Source organism: Sceloporus undulatus, chromosome 1, assembly GCF_019175285.1.
Source record: "Sceloporus undulatus isolate JIND9_A2432 ecotype Alabama chromosome 1, SceUnd_v1.1, whole genome shotgun sequence".
In the NCBI taxonomy this organism is placed as follows: domain Eukaryota; kingdom Metazoa; phylum Chordata; class Lepidosauria; order Squamata; family Phrynosomatidae; genus Sceloporus; species Sceloporus undulatus.
In genome coordinates this window covers 331,974,512-331,993,692 of record NC_056522.1, presented here as the reverse complement: position 1 = coordinate 331,993,692, position 19,181 = coordinate 331,974,512, and the positions used below count along the sequence as shown (strand labels likewise).

The 19,181-nt window shown below is 39.4% G+C and overlaps 2 protein-coding genes across 4 annotated transcripts in view; one reads left to right on the top strand and one right to left on the bottom strand.

The window, feature by feature from the left end:
• HECTD1 (HECT domain E3 ubiquitin protein ligase 1) overlaps positions 1 to 9,518 on the top strand; it is a 53,741-nt gene extending 44,223 nt beyond the window's left edge. The window contains exons 25-33 of the mRNA XM_042460234.1: positions 99 to 226; positions 1,480 to 1,681; positions 2,032 to 2,169; positions 2,272 to 2,879; positions 4,286 to 4,364; positions 4,469 to 4,562; positions 6,034 to 6,184; positions 7,829 to 7,973; positions 8,547 to 9,518. Of these exons, the coding sequence (XP_042316168.1) occupies positions 99 to 226; positions 1,480 to 1,681; positions 2,032 to 2,169; positions 2,272 to 2,879; positions 4,286 to 4,364; positions 4,469 to 4,562; positions 6,034 to 6,184; positions 7,829 to 7,973; positions 8,547 to 8,684 (1,683 nt within the window). The 3' untranslated portion in view covers positions 8,685 to 9,518. The remainder of the gene's footprint in view (positions 1 to 98; positions 227 to 1,479; positions 1,682 to 2,031; positions 2,170 to 2,271; positions 2,880 to 4,285; positions 4,365 to 4,468; positions 4,563 to 6,033; positions 6,185 to 7,828; positions 7,974 to 8,546) is intronic.
• Positions 9,519 to 16,508: 6,990 nt separating this feature from the next.
• The window catches only part of AP4S1 (adaptor related protein complex 4 subunit sigma 1), a 28,159-nt gene continuing 25,486 nt past the window's right edge, over positions 16,509 to 19,181 (bottom strand). For all 3 annotated transcript variants that reach the window (XM_042444562.1, XM_042444567.1, XM_042444572.1), the window contains one exon: positions 16,509 to 16,888. In XM_042444562.1, coding sequence (XP_042300496.1) covers positions 16,760 to 16,888 — 129 coding nt within the window. In that variant the 3' untranslated portion in view covers positions 16,509 to 16,759. The remainder of the gene's footprint in view (positions 16,889 to 19,181) is intronic.

Genomic DNA, 19,181 nt, shown 5'->3' with positions numbered 1-19,181 from the left:
CACTACACCAGATTGGCTCTCCTTGCATTCGTGGCTATTTAATAATGATTGGTCTCTTCAGGTTTCATCCTGTAAATAATTTGTGTGTTACATTGCAGGAGCCATTGGCACTAGCGAGTGGAGCTTTGCCAGACTGGTGTGAACAGATAACAAGCAAGTGTCCTTTCTTAATCCCTTTTGAAACTAGACAACTGTATTTCACATGTACAGCATTTGGGGCATCAAGGTAAGACGTTTCACATTGAGCAGATAGTTGTTTGGAGCAGTTTCAATTAAACTGAAGCTCTAAAATTTACAGTATATTCATAGTGGTGAAGTTAATGTTAATAATGACAATCTCTAAAATATTACCAGAGTTGCTTCCTAGAAAAAGAAATAATCAAATGCTTCCCAAGGCACAGTGTTGTCTTAGTGGGGTCACAGGGTGCGGGTGGGGGTGGGGGTGCAGATTGCACCAGATGACTGCCAAGATGAGAGGTGACACCTGGTTGGGGCCCTCTTCCCCCTTCAGTGCAGGTGGGGTGAGCACATGCCCTTCCCAGCTACTTCGTTGTGGGGCTTGCCGTGGGAGGGAAGGCTAGGATAAAGAAACTAAAGGGGTGAGCATACACCCTTCCCAGCAGTTTCATCACAGGGCTTTCTCCCTGGGGAGGAAACCCAGCAATGGAGGATACGTGCACCTTGTGTCCCATCCCACTGCCTCACTTGCTCGGCCACCCTACGCAGCGGCTGATGAATGGAGGCCAGGGGAAGGGGGAAGCCAAGGGAGGAGGCAGGAGTCTGGGGAGGTGGGGGAGGTGACCAAGTTAGTGGGAGAGAATAGGACAACCCCTCCCCCCCAGTAGCCCTCCGCACTCCCCCCTACACACACTGGCAGCCCTGCACACCAAGTGTCACCACAGGCAGTGATGCCACTGAATGAGAGGATAGATTTTGTTTTCTTTATCCTGTAAAAAGTTGAGAAGTTTTTAAATGCTAAGTTAACCAGAGAACTAAAGAAATTATTAGAAACCAAGATTTAATTGTATGTTTTGTACAACCTTACAACTGCTATGAATGATATAATAAGCAAGTAGGATATGCAATAAATGACTTCAGTGGTAAGTCCTGCTGCTCATGATTCCGCTCATTCCCCAGCATGCCCCTTCCTGCTTTTCCACACACTCGCTGTATTGAACCTGTTCTGGTGCCTTCCCTTACCACTACCACCAAGAGAGAGAAAGAGAACATTTTTTGTACTTCTGTACACCATGGGGCCTTGCAGCTCCCTCTTGTGCATGGATAGTGTCACGTTGGTATTCATAGCTGGAATATTAAGAAATAGTTGACACACAATTGTTGCATTCATTCAAGATAGAGAAGCAGAAAATACATTGTGATTATTGTAGATATTAAGATCAATTTTTCCATATAGTAATGTAGATAATTGCTTTGATATTATTTTTCCCAAAAAATGAAACCCATTATTTCTTTTACCAGAGCAATAGTGTGGCTACAAAATCGACGTGAGGCCACTGTTGAGCGAACACGAACTACAAGCACTGTACGAAGAGATGACCCAGGAGAATTCAGAGTTGGGCGCCTTAAACATGAAAGAGTAAAAGTTCCACGTGGTGAATCTTTGATGGAGTGGGCAGAAAATGTTATGCAGATTCATGCTGATAGAAAGTCTGTCCTAGAGGTAAACATGACCTTAATTAAAAAACAATTCTTCTGACTTGCTTTAAGATGTTTTGTATATGGAATCTGTCCATAACACTCTCCTGTTGGAGGAAGGAAGATTTTTCTGCAGTTGCTTTAGTCCAGAAAGTCATTCTGCAGAATTGGGGGACTGTATGGGAAGTGGTCCTTCAAGGCTAAAGGAGGAATTAGGAACAATAATCTGCATGCACATGGGAATACGCTCATGTACACCCTCCACCAGAAGACTGTATATTATTAAGACAGTCATGTCTGGTGGAAATGGGAAAAATACCTTAATAGCAACAACATAAAGCTGCTTATCCTATTGCTGTGGTCTCTGTTTTTCAGGTGGAGTTTTTGGGAGAAGAAGGAACAGGACTGGGGCCTACCCTAGAATTTTATGCACTGGTAGCAGCAGAATTCCAGAGGACAGAACTAGGAGCATGGCTTTGTGATGATGATTTTCCTGATGATGAGTCACGTCAGGTATATTTCACTCTTGTAATGAATAGAACTGCAGAGACGTTTGGCGACATACATCCCTGGAAATGTCTTACATTTTTTCTCCATTTATGTTTTTAAAAATAGGTTGATATAGGAGGTGGTTTAAAACCTCCAGGATACTACGTACAGAGATCTTGTGGGCTCTTCACAGCACCATTCCCACAGGATAGTGATGAACTCGAAAGAATAACCAAACTCTTTCACTTTTTGGGGATTTTCTTAGCCAAATGCATCCAAGACAACAGACTAGTAGACTTGCCCATTTCTAAGCCTTTCTTTAAACTCATGTGCATGGGAGACATTAAAAGCAATATGAGTAAATTGATTTATGAATCACGGGGAGACAGAGACTTGCACTGCACTGAAAGTCAATCAGAAGCCTCTACAGAAGAGGGACATGACTCTCTCTCAGTAGGAAGTTTTGAAGAAGATTCCAAATCTGAATTTATTCTTGACCCACCAAAACCCAAACCACCAGCATGGTTTAATGGGATCTTAACATGGGAGGACTTCGAACTAGTAAACCCACACAGAGCAAGATTTTTAAAAGAAATTAAAGACCTTGCAATTAAGAGACGCCAGATACTAAGCAACAAAGGCTTGTCAGAAGATGAAAAAAACACAAAACTGCAGGAACTAATGATGAAGAACCCATCAGGATCTGGACCTGCACTTAGCATAGAAGATTTAGGGTAAGGATTTTCTTCCTGCTGTTGTTTGCAAATGACTCTGACCTTTTTATGGAGTATGACATATGGAAAAAAGACACTTAGAAAACAAAGTGATCAGTTTATTTGTACAACATAAAAATCAGAGTGACATTATAATCTGCTAGAATCAAAGGTTATGCATAAATATGAAATTGGATTATACATCTTGGAATCACACAGATAAAAAGCATCAAATACTAATTTTAAACAGATTAGTGTGGAAGAGTCCCTTAGGCATCACAAAATTCCCCCACTACCATATTAGGTGTGTTTTTAACTTTCCCAGTTTGCCCTTCAGGGCCCTCCTTCAATTTTTTAAAATCAGTCAATCATTCTCTCTAGAGAAATTCCAATATAAAAGAAAAGATACCTAATTGGATGGCATAGAAAATTGGATGGCATAGAATTGAGCAGCGATATGATACATCAGAAAGTACCTAGAAATTGCTGTACAAAAGCTCAGACCTGGAATAGTCCATTCCATTTAGATTATCTCTATGACCATGAATTAGAGAACTGTTTTAAAAAGCGGATAAAACTGGGAGCTATGGCCGTTGATAATTTATAGCAATGGTTCAGTATGCTTAAATGTTGGGGCTAATGTAAGTTTAAACTTTTACTTAATTGTGTTAAAATTTGCGGCTTTAAACTGTGTAATCAAAATACACAAAAAGATCTAAATTGCAATTCATATAGGTAGAAGGCAGAACTACATACTCTTTCTTGCTACCTGTTCAAAATAGATGTTTACCCACATTTATAAATTCCATGAGAAACACACTAGAACCAGAGTATGTAGGATAAACACTGAATGCAATATTTAAATACTGAATATGACTTTTGTAGTAACTTGACAAAAAATAACATCCATGTGATCAGCAACCCTCCCACCAGCACAGCAGATCATCCCATAGGTGCTTCCCCCTGTGTTTCTTCATTGGATTCAACAGTTTATTTTAATAATGTCTGAATTAAATTAAGAATTTAAAGGTAAGATCATATTGTTAATGATCTCTTCAAGATTATCTTTAAAGAGACATCCTCCTGCATATTTTGCTACACTCCATGCTCTGGATTGGATGGTAATGTATGAAAAAAGTGAACTAACAGGAGGTTTTTATCCTTTAATACTGCAGCACCTAGTTATCTAATGAAGCTGTTGGCAGGTGATTCAGACAGATTAGAGAAGTATTTTTTAGAGTGCCTAACTTGCTGGTACAAGATGGGGATTTAGCCTTTAAAAAGGATTAGCCAAATGAAGTCTCTTCATAATTACTAGCCGATGGATGGGTGGGTGCAACTTTCTAAAGTGTTCAGCCATTTTAAATTGGTTTTCTGTCAAACTAAAAGTATCTGTATTTATGTTAATATCTTTTCTTGTATTGCAGCCTTAATTTCCAGTTTTGCCCTTCATCCAGAGTATATGGGTTTACAGCAGTGGATCTCAAGCCTGGTGGTGAAGATGAGGTAGAGTAGTTTCCCTTAATATAGTTCAGTATTTACTTTTTCTCAGATTCATCTGTGATATAACGTGAACACACACTGACCATTTGAAAACATTTTCATTGTAGCTGGTAACTATGGATAATGCAGAAGAGTATGTAGATTTGATGTTTGACTTCTGCATGCATATTGGGATACAGAAACAGATGGATGCTTTTAGAGGTATGTAACAGATTATTGGAGGTAAATCACAGATTAAATGGAAATTCTGATTAGTTAATTTTAAAATTAGATCTTTATGTCTTCATGGTTTCTAAGAATAGTTTCAAGGAATGTTTGTTGAAAAGTTAGCCTACGGCTACTGATGTGGACAGAGAAAGGACATTTGCAGCAAAAGTGTCTTATTTATGGAACATTTTCCTGATGGATGAGTACCTACCTTATACTCTCATACTGTTCTGTGACCTACCCTGGGAACATTCCTTCTTAATAAATAGTGTTATATAATTTTTTAAAAAAGCATACAGCGCGCCTGCGTCATACGCGGGCGCGCCTTACGCGGCTTGAGCATACGCGCTCAAGCCGCGGGGCATGCGTGGGGTGGAAGGGGCGGCGCATCCCGTTCAATTGAATGGGCGCGCGTGCCCGTTGCGCCCTGTGCGCCGCCGTGCACGAGCCCCGTTGTTTACAATGGAGCTTGAGCATAGGCAGAATTCGCCTTACACGGAGGGATCTGGAACAGATCCCCGCGTAAGGCAAGGGCCCACTGTACAAGATACAGTGGACCCTCCACATTCACTGGGGTTTGAGGCACAGGACCCCTGTGAAAATGAAAAAAACACAAATTAAAAAAAAATTACCTGAGAGAACACCTCTCTAGGAATCTCTAGGTCTCTCAGGGCAGTTCTATGGTCAAGATCTGCCAGACGTTTACCATGAAATTGCACTGGAGGATCTACAAAATGCCTAGAGGAGTGTTCGCTCTAGGAATCTCTATGTCCTCCAGAGTGATTTTTGGCAGAGGTTGACAACAGAGTCATATTAATCAAATCCGAGAATAATCAAATTGGCAAAAGTCAAATCCGCAAATCTAGAGGGCAAACTGTTTTGTGATAACCCTCCTTTTCTTGTACACTCCAGTCATGTTTCTCTCCATCCTTGGAGTGAGGGAAAGCTAGCAGCTGAACTTGCAAACAGGTTTTGAGGGTGTTGTAGGGAGGCTTGATGTATAAATATCAGCTTTTGCATTCTGTGCCTCCTTAAAATTGACCTATCAGCAAGGCACCAAGAGATTGACTACCTTAGGTGTTAATTTTTAAAAGTGATAACCTGTTTGATATGTTTTTAATCTTTTAAAGTTATTTAAAGTTAAATAAAACTAATAATAATTACTATTTATTGTTTTAAATTGATTTTATTGTAAGCTGCCCTGAGACCTTTGGATATGGGGCAGGAAATATTTTAATTAATTAATTAATTACAGTTGTCCCTCCCTTTTTGTGGACTTGGAGTCCACAGTCTCGCTCTTCTCGGGAGTGACAAGTGGGGAGTAAAAAAATGGCAGTGCATGCCTAAGGCACATGTGCCATTATTTTCAATGGGACTTGACAGTAAGTTGGTTTCTCTGTTAACTGTTTCCAGATGCAGTTAGGTTCTGAATTCACATTTCTGATTGTTTTAATTTTATATCAAGATGGTTTCAACCGAGTCTTTCCAATGGAAAAGCTGAGTTCCTTCAGTCATGAAGAAGTTCAGATGATACTTTGTGGAAATCAGTCACCATCCTGGGCAGCTGAAGATATAATCAACTACACCGAACCTAAACTTGGCTATACTCGAGACAGGTACGTTACAAAAATATGGCACTATGTCCTGAACTGTTGCTAGTCCTAACGAAAGAAGACCCAGTGAACCAATGGAGTCTACATAAATGTTGGCTTATCAAATTCCCATTGATTCAGTGGGTCTACTCTGGTTGGGCCTAGCAGTTGGATATAGGTCTATGTTAACAATACGTTCTTAAATTGTCTGATTATCCCTGTTGCACTTGAAAAGCAAGAATAGGTTGAAAAAAATGCCAATCATACTTCTCTAAATGGAATGGTTCAGGACAACAAAACTATAGAAGCTTTTTATAATCTTTGCATCTAAATAAATAAGAATATTGAATATTTCAGCAAAGCTTGTCCAGTTGATGAACTTCCAAGTAAAGGGTAAATGGATCAGTTTCAGAAATAGTAAATTTATCACACTTGAGTTTTATAGAACCATCACATTCCAGTTACAAAAGTGTTTTGGTCTAGAACTACACCTTCTGTTTTTACATGTATGGCAGAGTGCTCATGAATAAATGAATCTAGGTTATTTGGTCAGAATTGATATTTTTAGTATTATGGCTACGTTTTAGGATTGAGATAGGTATATACTGTAGTGTTTTGGTTAATAAAAATAACCCCAGAGGGTAAGATCTCCTATTTCTTGTAACAGAATTCTCCATAACAGAATTCTCTATTCTTCCTCTGATCAACTAGAAGCCATTGCCCTGCATTCAAAGCCTGTGCTGGTAAAAGGGAGGAAACTGCTTGTTTGGGAGCATACAGTCAAGGAGTAAATAAACTTACAAAGTTGAGGCAGTGGGGGAAATGTTGTGTTTACATACCAATTTTGCTATGTTATAGTTGGCAGATATTTTTAATAATTTCCGTTCTCAACAACAAAAAAAATAAAACTTAAGAGACCATTTTAAAAAAATAATTGAATGTTACTTATCAACAAAGTTGTTTATTTGGGGTTAATTAAAAGTCAAATGAAACCCAGTTGGTTCTGTAATTACAGTGCCCCTTGGTATTCAATGGGGTTTGATTCCATGACCCCTTCAGGATACTAGAATTTGTGGATGCTCAAGTCCCATTGCAGTCGGCCCTTCTTATAGACGGGCTTGCCTTCTGCGGCTTTGAGCTCACACAGAAGGCAAGCCCAGGCAGAAATAATGGGGCGCGTACTTGCGCCACATGCCCCATGCACTACCGCAAGCATGCGCCCCATTATTTCCTATGGGGTTTGAGCATACGCTCTTTTCCCCACGGGGGGGGGGGGGGGGGAACGGATCCCCTGCGTATGGGGAGAGCAGACTGTATATATAATGGGGTAGTATAATGGTGTTCTTTATATAAAATAACAAAATCAAGGTTTGCTTTTTGGAATTTATATATTTTTGGAATAGTTTCAATCCATGGTTAGTTGAATCCATGGATTGGGAGGGCCAACTATGTTATGAAATAACTGTGAGCAGAGTATCTTGACATAACTCCTCTTTCTAATTCTAACATTGTTAAGACTGTACCCCATATGAGGCTAAAATTTGACTAGCCATTGTACTATGTGTCATTTTTGTCTCTCTAAAAGAAGGCAGATGTGTGGGTTTATGAGCTAATAATAAATATAAATTATATATAATTGATAGATTATATATCTTTTTTATATTTTAGCCCAGGGTTTCTGAGATTTGTAAGAGTTTTGTGTGGCATGTCTTCGGATGAAAGAAAAGCATTCCTGCAGTTCACAACTGGTTGTTCAACACTTCCCCCAGGAGGCCTGGCTAACCTCCATCCACGCCTCACTGTTGTACGAAAGGTATGGGTACATCTTAAGATTTCGCAGAATTTGATGTATAGCTTAAGAGGATTTGCCTTTGAATTACTTCACTTGTGGGTTGATCCAGAAAACTGCTTGTACCCAGAAGATTATTTTCAGGCCTTTTACAGAGATTTTCATAGTGATCACTTTTATTAATAGTTGGGGCCATGCACATGACAGTCTCTGTTGAATACACAGCAGAGTAGATTTTTATCAAAAGATGTCTTTCATGAATGTTACCAAACAATTTTTATATGCTTTATATTCTGCCTTTTTCCTATGGGATCTAAGGAAATTCTCATAGATTAAAACAAATACAGATAAAAGGATAAATATAGTAAGAATAATACAATTTAATTAAATACACTATCCTAGGATGACAACTTGAAAGTTATTTTGTGATACTGATATAGATTGCTATCACTATCTCCTGTCTAAAATGCTTATTTGCTGGTTCACAAGGTTTTGGACTGTTTTCTTTAAAAACAATTCTAACAAGCTGGAAGTAAAATTGAACTTTGTCCTGTATTCACTATTTGCTTTTTTTTAAAATTGGGTTTTTATTCTCAGGTTGATGCTACGGATGCAAGCTACCCATCTGTGAATACCTGTGTGCATTACCTTAAGTTGCCTGAATATTCATCTGAAGAGATTATGCGAGAGCGTCTGTTAGCTGCTACCATGGAGAAAGGTTTTCATCTCAACTGAGATGTGTGACATGGGACATCACAGCCTGGTTTTGCGTTCATAACTAGTGAAGCCTCTTGTGTTGTATGTGCAGAAAATACAATCTCCACACTGTGCTGTAATGAGACTTGCCTTTTTCCCCTATCCATGAGGCTTTGGAAACACATGGAATAATCTTCTTAGCTGCTAACAACAAAACAGATCCCAATGAATTACACAGCCAGCAAGAAATAGGCAAGAACAGTGTGGGGATGCTTCCAAGGGCTTGTGCAACCAGAAGCTGAAGCAAATGTTTGACTGTTCCAAAGAGCAGATCTGCAGTTTTTCAGTGTTCACTGATACAAGATTTATAACAACTTATTTGTGTAAAGTTTAGCGTTTAATACCCTGTACACTACAGTTGCCATCACTGATCCCTGTTTTGCTGGCTTTTAAGCTGACTGGTCAGAAACTTGCTTCCTTAATTTAGTCATTGGGCATCCCAAGCTTTCTTTTCTTCCTATAATGGTGCCTGCACTGTTGGAGTATGCTAGTGTTTTGGGGGGAGGGGATGTTTGCATATAATCATGCACAAACTTTTATTATTTCAAGTGGGAATACATTTTGATTTCTGAATGCCCTGCTATAAAGATCAAATCCTTAAGTGTGTGTACGTGTGCGTGTGCGTGCAACTCAACAATAACGCTTTTAAAAGACACTGGTTCCAGGTGCAAGGCACACTTTAAAGCAAGTTTTACTTTTGGTTATACTTTCTTTGTATATTAAAAACATTTATTTAACTTGTTGCAGTTTGAAGTTTAAAAAAGAGTTCTGATGTGTATGCTCAACAATAATCATTAAAAAGTTTGCAGCGTACCAAGCAGCCTCTAGTTGATACTTGACTATTTCTTTTCACATACTGTTTTGCGGAATAGTGCCTTTATTATCTTGAATTTAAAAAGTAGTCTTGCAGTACATTGTTCATATATAAATTATATATATTTCACTAATTTGTATGCTGCACTAGACATATGTCAAGAGTCAGTTCACATTTTTGATTTAGATATGTGTAAAGTAAATCTTTTATTCTGGTGGTGATAAAACCAGTGGCATCACTAGGGCTGGCGTCACCCGGTGCGGTAACTCGTAGTGTTGACCTCCTTCTATACCACACCATACAGAATCCTTGGTAATGTTTTTGGACTAATGTTACTCATAAATCATAATTTCTGTATATTCCTGGTAAAGTTTGTGACATAAACAGCATGTCCAGAGGAGAGTGACCAAAATAATGAAAGGTCTGGAAGCCATGCCCTATGAGTAATGGCTTAGGGAGCTGGGTATGTTTAGCCTGGAGAAGAGAAGGTAAAGAGGTGACATAATAAGTGGTTTTAAGGGCTGTCATATTGAGGATGGCGCAAGCATGTTTGCGGCTGCTCCAGAGATTAGGACATGGAGCAATGGATTCAAACTACAGGAAAAGAGATTCCACCTAAACATTAAGAAGAACTTCCTAACAGTAAGAGCTGTTCGACAGTGGAACACGCTCCCTCGGAGAGTGTTGGAGTATACAGTCAGCCCTTCTTATACACAGATTTTTTATACACGGATTCAAGCATACATGGTTTGAAAATGTTCCAAAAAAGTATAAATTTACCTTGATTTTCCATTTTTTATAAGGGACACAATTTTGCTATGTCATTATATCTAATGGGACTTGAGCATACACTGATTTTGTTATACATGGGGGATCTTGGAACCAAACCCCAGCGTATAACAAGGGTCCACTGTACTTCTTTGGAGGTTTTTAAATAAAGGCTGGATGGCCATCTGTCGGGGGTGCTTTGTGCATTCCTGCATGGCAGAGGATTGGACTGGATGGCCCTTGTGGTTTCTTTCAACTCTATGATTCTATGAAACAAGTACAAAATTAAAATTATACCTTTAAATTACAATATCATACTCCCAGCCTGAATATATTTACATGTACATAGTTTCATGGGATTAAAGTTAGAATTTGGTGATGTGATGTTTTTTAAAAAATATTTTAAAAGAACTTTAAAAATATTCTTTTTCAAAAAATAAAAATCTTTTAAAAATTAAATTTAATTATTAAAAAAACCTAGGACCTCTGCTTTCTCCTGCCACTGAGCCTTGCCTCATTCAAACCATCTCTTTGGTGTTTTAAAAGGACACGGGTAAACACCACAGCCCCTTTTCTCACAAAAGACAGATGTTTGGGGAGCAGTGGTGTCATTCCCCCCCCCCCCCCGCCCTTAGGGTGTCACCTGGTGCAGCCCACATACCCCTAGTGACACCCTGGATGAAACCATATCCTTTTCTTCAGAACGGAATGACCAGAAATATTGAGAGATTATTTGTTGAACACATCAGATGATTTAACAGCTTCTAAGCACCGTATATATTCAACTATTAAGTTGATTTCCTTAAACAGCAATATCAATCAGTCACTCAGTACTTTTCCTACTTGGCTCTAGAGATAATAAATTCCTCTCTGCACCGCATGGGGAAATTTGAAAGAGCTGCTGTCACATTACCATAGTGACTCATAAATACGTTGACTTGGGATTTTGGGGTCAATTTTGGGGCATACAGTTTTAGATTTATAGACAAGTACACTCATCCCTCTGTATTGGCGGCTTTGATATTTGCAGATTTGATTATTCACGGATTTGATTAATATGTTCTCTCTAGGAATATCTAGGTCCTTCAGTGCAACTCTATGGTCAACTTTAACAGTTGCACAGAAAGTCCTAGAGAGAAGATTCTACTAGGCACTTGTAGCTCCTCCAGTTCATTTCTATGGTCAGTGTCTGTTGGACGTTGACCTCAGAGTTGCACTGGAGGATCTAGAGATTCCTAGAGAGGTGTCCTCTCGGGGGGGAAAAACATGGTGCTTTTGCTATTTGCGTTTTTCCCATATTCACACGGATCTTGTGCCCCTAACCCTTGTGCATATAGAGGTACAAGTATATATATAGTTCTTGTATTTCATTAGAGGATTGAACTAAACTTTCCAGTTTAATATTCATGCCCACCACTATTCTATGAGTGCTTCTACTGCACTTTAAGAATCAAGGTGTGAATCCAGGATACTATAACTGGTAGATAGCAAAAACAACTATTAATGGTGAATATAGAAAAGTGCTCTTCATATGGGTGAGATGTTGGAGCAGTCACTATGGCTTTAGAATATAGTCTATCATGAACTCTTGAGGGGGAAAAAGGTTTTCTGATTTTTCTCTGAAAGTAAAATTTTAGTCTTGGCTCTTTGGAATGTGTAAGCAATGTGTTTGCATGTTGGAATTATCCTGTTACATTTTATATAGGGGCTATATAGAAAAAGTAGTAACAATAAATCAATAGCCTTGCTTGTATCTTTAAAACAATGGATTGTTATGCAAAGTCCTGTAGCCAGGCTTGTGATGCAGCAGTTTTTGTGCTGTCTGAATGAGAGAGGCAGCCGCAATCTGTGGTAATGTACAAAACCTCTGTCAGCCAGAAATTTCCCCATGGGAGTTGGAAGGTAAAGCTGGGATTGCAGAGGGAAGGGGCAATCATCAACAATCCCCCTCATTTCATTAGTGGGAACATTTTGACTAGAACTACATTTGGGGAATATCCCCAATTCAACTCAACCCTGGCATTTTGTCTAAAATGACTATGTAAGTAAGCTTCACTGAAACCTAAGAGCTCTTTCTCTTCATGGTCTCTGTGACTCACACATATGGTTTGTTGTGCACCTGTGTAGCAACTGTCAGTACCTTCCAGAGCTGAGACAACATCTTTTGACAGGAGCCCCACCCTTTCCACTTTGCAAGTTCCCACAGTGACTAAACAGAGGCTTCTGTGAAGTCAATGAATGATGCAGAGTTCTAGTGTGGCCTGGGAGAAAATATCAATTTCTAGAAGACCATGCATCATTTTATATGTCATTACCTTTTACTAGTTTTTGCCATCCAAGAGGGGCTCATGAGGATGGCATATCTGATAGAGATCTCATTTATCACATCCTTTTGGCTCATCCTTTTATCTTCAACACTTGCTCAGCTGCTGCTAGATCAGTCACAAATCTCCCTGTTCAAGGAAAGCCAGTTACTGTATATACTCATAGAAGTCTAGAAATGTTTGTCAAAAAATTGACCCCCAAAACCTGGGTTGACACATCCATGGATCAGTGTAAGTACTTAATTTATATCAAAATATGTATCATCCCCTTCTCTGAGTGGAGAAAGACAAAAGTAGTCTGTCATGGAAAAACCTAAAAGCAGCACTGACCCCCTTTACTCTCTGCACTGAGGTGCCACGTCTGGCCTTTTTGAATGCCTGGGCAGGAAAATAGCAGTGTTCCTTTCCTTTGCTTCATCCTTTCTATCCTTTATTACATGCTCCTAAGTTTTATCCTCAATGTATACACAGGTTATATCAAAATCCATAATTTTGGCATCAAATTCTGCCTTTGACTTAGGCATGGGGTCGACTTATAGTCAGTATATAAAGCAGGTGATGGGCAGCAGCAAACCAGAGGCAGCATTAGAATTTGTTTGCTGCTGCCCATCACCTGCTGGCCATAGTATTTCTGATTTCTGTGCATACATGTGAAAGCTAGACAGTCAACGCTGCAAGAAAAAAAACAACAGTTCATTTGAAATAGTGCTGGAGAATAGTTCTATAGATACTTAAAAAAAAAGAAAGAATGGGTCTTAAAGCAAATTAAGCCTGAACTCTCACTAGAAGCAAAGATAACTAAACAAAGGCTGGTGTATTTTTGATATAACATAAACCAATGTAACTCACTGGAAAAGATAATAATGCCTGGTAAAGTGGAAGGCTGTAGAAAAAGGGAGAGACTGAAACATTCAAAGAAGCTACAGTCCTTAATTTGCAAAACCTAAGCAGGGCTGTTGAAGACCAGGGATCTTGGAGGTCTCTAATTCGTAGTGTTATCCTAAGTTGCAGTCACCTTGAAAACAAATAATGGCACAATCACCTGCTGCTCCTGGTTGTCATTTGGACGTTGGCCTCTTGGTACAACTCTAGCTGCACCATTGAGGGAAATGAAGATAGTTACCTGAATTTTTAGGGATATTATCCATTGATCCATCCATTCATCCCTTTATATTGTCTTACGAAAATACAATAGAATAAAACACACAAAAGTTAAAATACACAAAATCAAGATTAAAACAGTATGAAATAACACAATTAAAACCAATTACAGATTAAAAAGGTATAATGGCATTAAAGCCATTTTAAAAAAATTAGTTTCCAAAAGCTTGCTGGAAAAGAAAGGTCTGTTGGAAAATAAAGAAGGAGTCATCCTAAATTCCCTGGGGAAGTAGTTCCAAAGTGTGGGACCAGCCACAGGGGAAGCCTTCTGTGAGATAGACATGCTTCTTGTGTAGGTCATGTTGCTCGGACAGGCTAATATGGGAAGATGTGGTCCTTCAAATTGTTTTGGGAGGAAGAAGGGCTTACAGGGCTTCAAGGAACAATGTGGCCTCTCGACCAGGGCCAAGCTGATATTAAGGTTTTCAGAGGAGTAATTCTGGTGTTCTGTTGCAGCAAAATGGCACCTCATTTGACAGTCCACTTCGTCAGATGCAATGAACACTACATACTTTCAGATCTGTCATTTCAGAACACATGGCTATCATTAATTTGTCTCTCATAACTGGGAGTGATGGCAGCTGATAGTTTAAGAGCAATATATGTACAATTTTTTTAAAAACTAATATAAAAAGTGAACATTATAATAGAATTGGTTACAATATTAAAAAGCTTCAAATTTCTATTTAAAAGGGAAGCAAATTTTAAAAAGCTACTAAAAATAATTTAAACAATACAATTCCCCATGCTTGTTCTTTAAAAACTGCATTAAAATGTTTTCCGAATAAAAAGGGTCAGGTTAGCAGAAAGGGGGTCATTCTGTAACCCCCAAGGCTGTGTCCCCACCAACCATGTTTGTGAAGGTGGTGGAACTGAGAGGCCTCTCCTGATGAACTCACAGCCCAAGCAGGCACAGACAAGGAGACATGGATCTGAACTAGAGAGTTTCATAGATCATAACCAGCACTTTAAATTGTGCCAGGAAAAAACCTGGGAGCCAGCGGAGCTGCTTTAGCAGGGTTGTACAGGCTGAATATCCCTTATGCGGAATTCCAAAATCTGAACTATTCCTAAATCCAAAGTGGTCCACATGGGTGGCTGATATATTGACACATTTGCTTTCTGTTGGTTCAGTCAGTGTATACAAACTTTGTTTCATGCATAAATCTATTTAAAATGTGTTTTTTAAAAAAAAAAATACCTTCATGCTATGTGTACAGTGGGTCCTTGTCACCTGCCAGGGTTTGGTTGTAAGACTTGGTGTGAATACCAAAATCTATGTTCAAGTTCCATTAAATATAGTGGCATAGTAAAACGGTACCCCTTATATAAAATGGCAAAATCAAGATTTGTTTTTTTGGAAAAAAATATGTATTTTAAAAAGATTTTCAAGCTGTGGGTGCTTGAATCCATAGATATGGCAGGCTGACTGTATCAGGTTGGGTCCAATCTTCAAGATATTTAATTGTTGTTGTAAACCTCCAGGTCATTTTTTACTTATGGTGAACCTAAGACAGACCTATAATAGGGTTTTCTTGGCAAGTTTCTTCAGAGGGGGTTATCCATTGCCATCCTCAGGCTGTGAGAGAGTGCCTTGCCCAAGATCCCCATTGGGTTTTTATACTCAATCAGGGATTTCAATCCATCTCATTATGTATATGCAAATATTCCAAAACCCAAAAGAATGCAAATTCCCAAACATTTCTGGTCCCAAGCATTTTGGATAAGGGAGACTTACCCTGTAGTATGGTCACTGCAACCTGCCCCAGTTAAGTTTGGCTGCAGCTCTCTGAACTAGCTGAAGTTTCTGAACACTTCACAGGCAACCTCATGTGAAACTCCTTAAAGTAGTCCAAACGGGATGTAAATAAGGCATGTACCATCATGGCCAGTTTCGGCATCTCAAGGAACAAGCACAGTTGGCACACAAGCTTTAAATGTGCAAAAGCATGCCCAGCCATCCCAGAAACCTGAGCCTCCAGGTTTAAAACTGAGTCCAGGAGTAGACCCAAAGTGCAAACTTGTGTCTTCAGGGGGAATGTAACCCACATCTAACACAGGTTGAATCCCTATTCCCTGATCTGCCTTTTGATTGACCAGGAGCACCTCTGTCTTGTCTGGATTAAGTTTCAAATTGTTCGTCCTCATCCAGTCTTATGACAAGTACCAGTTTAAATCCAAGACAGCCTCCTTGGATTGGGGTGGGAAAGATTAGTAGAGTTAGGTGTCACCAGAATATTGATGGCACCACACCCCCAAACTCTGGACAATTTCTCTCAGCAGTTTCATGTGTATTTTAAATAGCATGGGGGACAAAAGACAACCCTGAGGAACCCCATAGGCCAATGGCTAGGAAGTTGACCTTTAGCATCATCTCCTGGGTTTGTCCCTCCTGGAAGGAATGGAGTCACTGTAAAACAGTGCCCCCAACTCCCATCCCAGTAAGGCAGCCCTGAAGGATACCATGATCGATGGCACTAAAAGCCACTGAGAAGTCCAGCAGAACCAACAGGGACACACTCCTGTCTAGCTCCCTGTGTAGGTCATCGATTGAGGCAACTAATGCTATCTCTGTACAATGACCAGGCCTAAAACCAGACTGAAATGGATCTAGATAATCTGTTTTACCCAGGAACCCCTTGAGTCAGGCATGCCTACCTGCATCTATGGCTATTTTTCCATCCAGTCCTGGTAGTTGTGGTTGTCATTATTCCAAATGAAACAAAGACATGTAGATACATGTGTAAGGATTTATTTCTTAACTGGATTACACATAGCACAAAATATACAAGATAGACATTTCGTTATATTAAAACACTACTTATTTTCACAGGGAGAGATCACAGGGTAGGCACTTGCTTCAATAATCATTTAGCCTAAATAGAATCAATCCAGTTAATCCACAATGTGGACATAAATTACTGGAGTCCTGGGGAGTTCATTCTTTGTGTCTGAAGAATGTGGTATTCTTCACTGGTATAATCTTGCTAGCTTTCAGCCATTTTGTCAAGAACAAGAAGAGGTGCGAGAATTCTGGTCTTATTAGTTTCAACAATGCAACCATTCAGTACCATTTCATCCAAAATTATGTGTACTCTGTCTAATTTGAACATGATCTGTGCAAATATCAAGTTAAGGATGACTCCATCAGTGCATTTATTGTGTATTTAGTTTTTTGACTAACTGAAATTTTGACCAATTGAAACTTTTCAGTAACTATGCAAAAATTATAATTCACTCACATTTCATAGAAGACAATAATGCTATATAACAATCAGTGAATTAAAATGGATTCTAGTATATTAGAACAGTAAGCTTAGATCCCTCATGTTACATTATGGTGACATGCATAATTCCTTTTATAATTGCACTGATCTGGTCAAGGCAGTTATTATTAAGAAAAAATAATGTCCTCTTATTTGTTTTTCTTTTTCCAAAGGGAAAATGCTATTAGAAAAATAATTACTCAGTTAGTACTCAGTGAACATATCCTTGATACTAAAACCTTATTCAGGCATTCTGTTAGCAATTTACATGACCAGCTTGGGTGTGCACTAATTCTTGTCATTATCCATTATCTTCTCATTATCCATATAATGTGAGTAACACTGCAGGGAAGTCACTCCATACTGCATCCAAAGAAGTGGGTTTATAGCCATTAAAATAAAAACCAGTTAGAGTGCTGTCACGTTGCTTCTTTTCCCCACTTCCCACTTCCTCCTTTTTATACTAACGAGAAAAGTTACTTATGGATAGAATCATAGAGTTGAAAGAGACCACAGGGGCCATAACTGGGAACCCTGGAAAATCAGGGTTCTTTCAGGAAGAACACATAGCAAATGCTCTTCTCTGCAAACCACTGGACAATGGATAGCAATGAGGGTTGTGGCATGGCTTACCACAGTCCCCTTTTATGTTTAGTTAATATGGATAACAGAATGCCTAAACAGGACTCAGGTCAATATAGAATGAAGCAAACAGTTCCCCAGCCCCTTGTTTTCCCTGAACCCTATAGTTCCCAGGGTTCTCTGGGGAGAAAACATGAGGCAATCCAATTACAGGTGGAAATGAGGTGTCATCTGTGTTGACAGAATATTCGCTCTCAACAATGTTAGATGCTCAACTGATAATGTACATATCTAATATTCTTTCCGGGAATGTCTTGAAAAACAACTGTGTAACAAAAACAGGAGCTAGCTGTGATGCTGCAGCAAAAAAGGTGAATGCTATTTTAGCCTGTATTAATAGAAACATAGGGCTTGAACAGACAGGCCAAAATAAAACTGCTTCGGGTCACTTTGGAGGTATGCTGTTTAAATGACACACGCATCTTAAGAGGCCAGAAGCTGCACCAAAGCTGCACTCCAGTCCTGGCTTTGGCATGGCTTCTGGCCTCTTAGGATGCATGCATCATTTCAATAGCATACGTCCAAAGTGACCTGCAGCAGCTTTATTTTGGCCTATCTGTTTGGGCCCATAGTTTCCAAGCTGAGGGAAGTATATTCTGCACGGTCAGACCTCATCTGGAGTACTGCATTCCATTCTGGGTGCCTTGTTTCAAGGATATAGACATCAGGGCAGGTTCAGAGAAGAGCAACAAGGATTATAAGAGGTATGGAGAATAAAACATGTGAAGAAGGGTTGAAGGAGTTGGGTATGTTCACTTTGGTGAAGGGAAGACTGAGGGGGTGACATGATTTCATTCTTTAAATACCTCAACAGCTGTCACAGATAGGAGGAAGCAGGCCTGTTTTCGGCTGTCCCCAGTGGGTAGGACCAGATCTATTGGTCTAAAGTTACAGGAGAGTAGATTTCAGTTGAACATTACACAGTAAGGGCAGTTTGGGAATGGAATCAATTTCCTAGAGTTTCCTTTAGAGAGTAGGGGATACTTTAGCTGGAGAACCTTCACTGAACAGGGGGTTAGACTAGGTGGGCCATGAGGCTCCTTCCAACACTATGATTCTATGACATCCCAAGTACTTGAGAACTGAGCCTTATTTATAACTTCTCGTTATGTGCCTTCAATTTGATTCTGACTTATAGCACCCTAGGATTTTCTCGGCAAGATTTATTATGAGGAGGTTTGCCATTGCCTTCCACAAAGGCTGAGAGAATGTAAGTGGCCCAAGGTCACTCAGTGCATTTCCATAGCTGAACAGAGAATCAGCACTCAAACTACTACAACATGCTGACTCCTTTATATAGAACTACGCTGCTCATTTTATTTTTTATGCACCAAATGAGTATTTGGTACATTAAGTCAAAGCAAAGGTGCTTCTCTGTCATAAAAAAAAACACCAAGTTGTAAAGAGGTCACATATTTCAGTGCCAATTCAGCTGTCCCATACCTAGCATGCATTCTGTATTAATTGCTGCTATTATTGCTCAAAAAACCCAAAACAAACC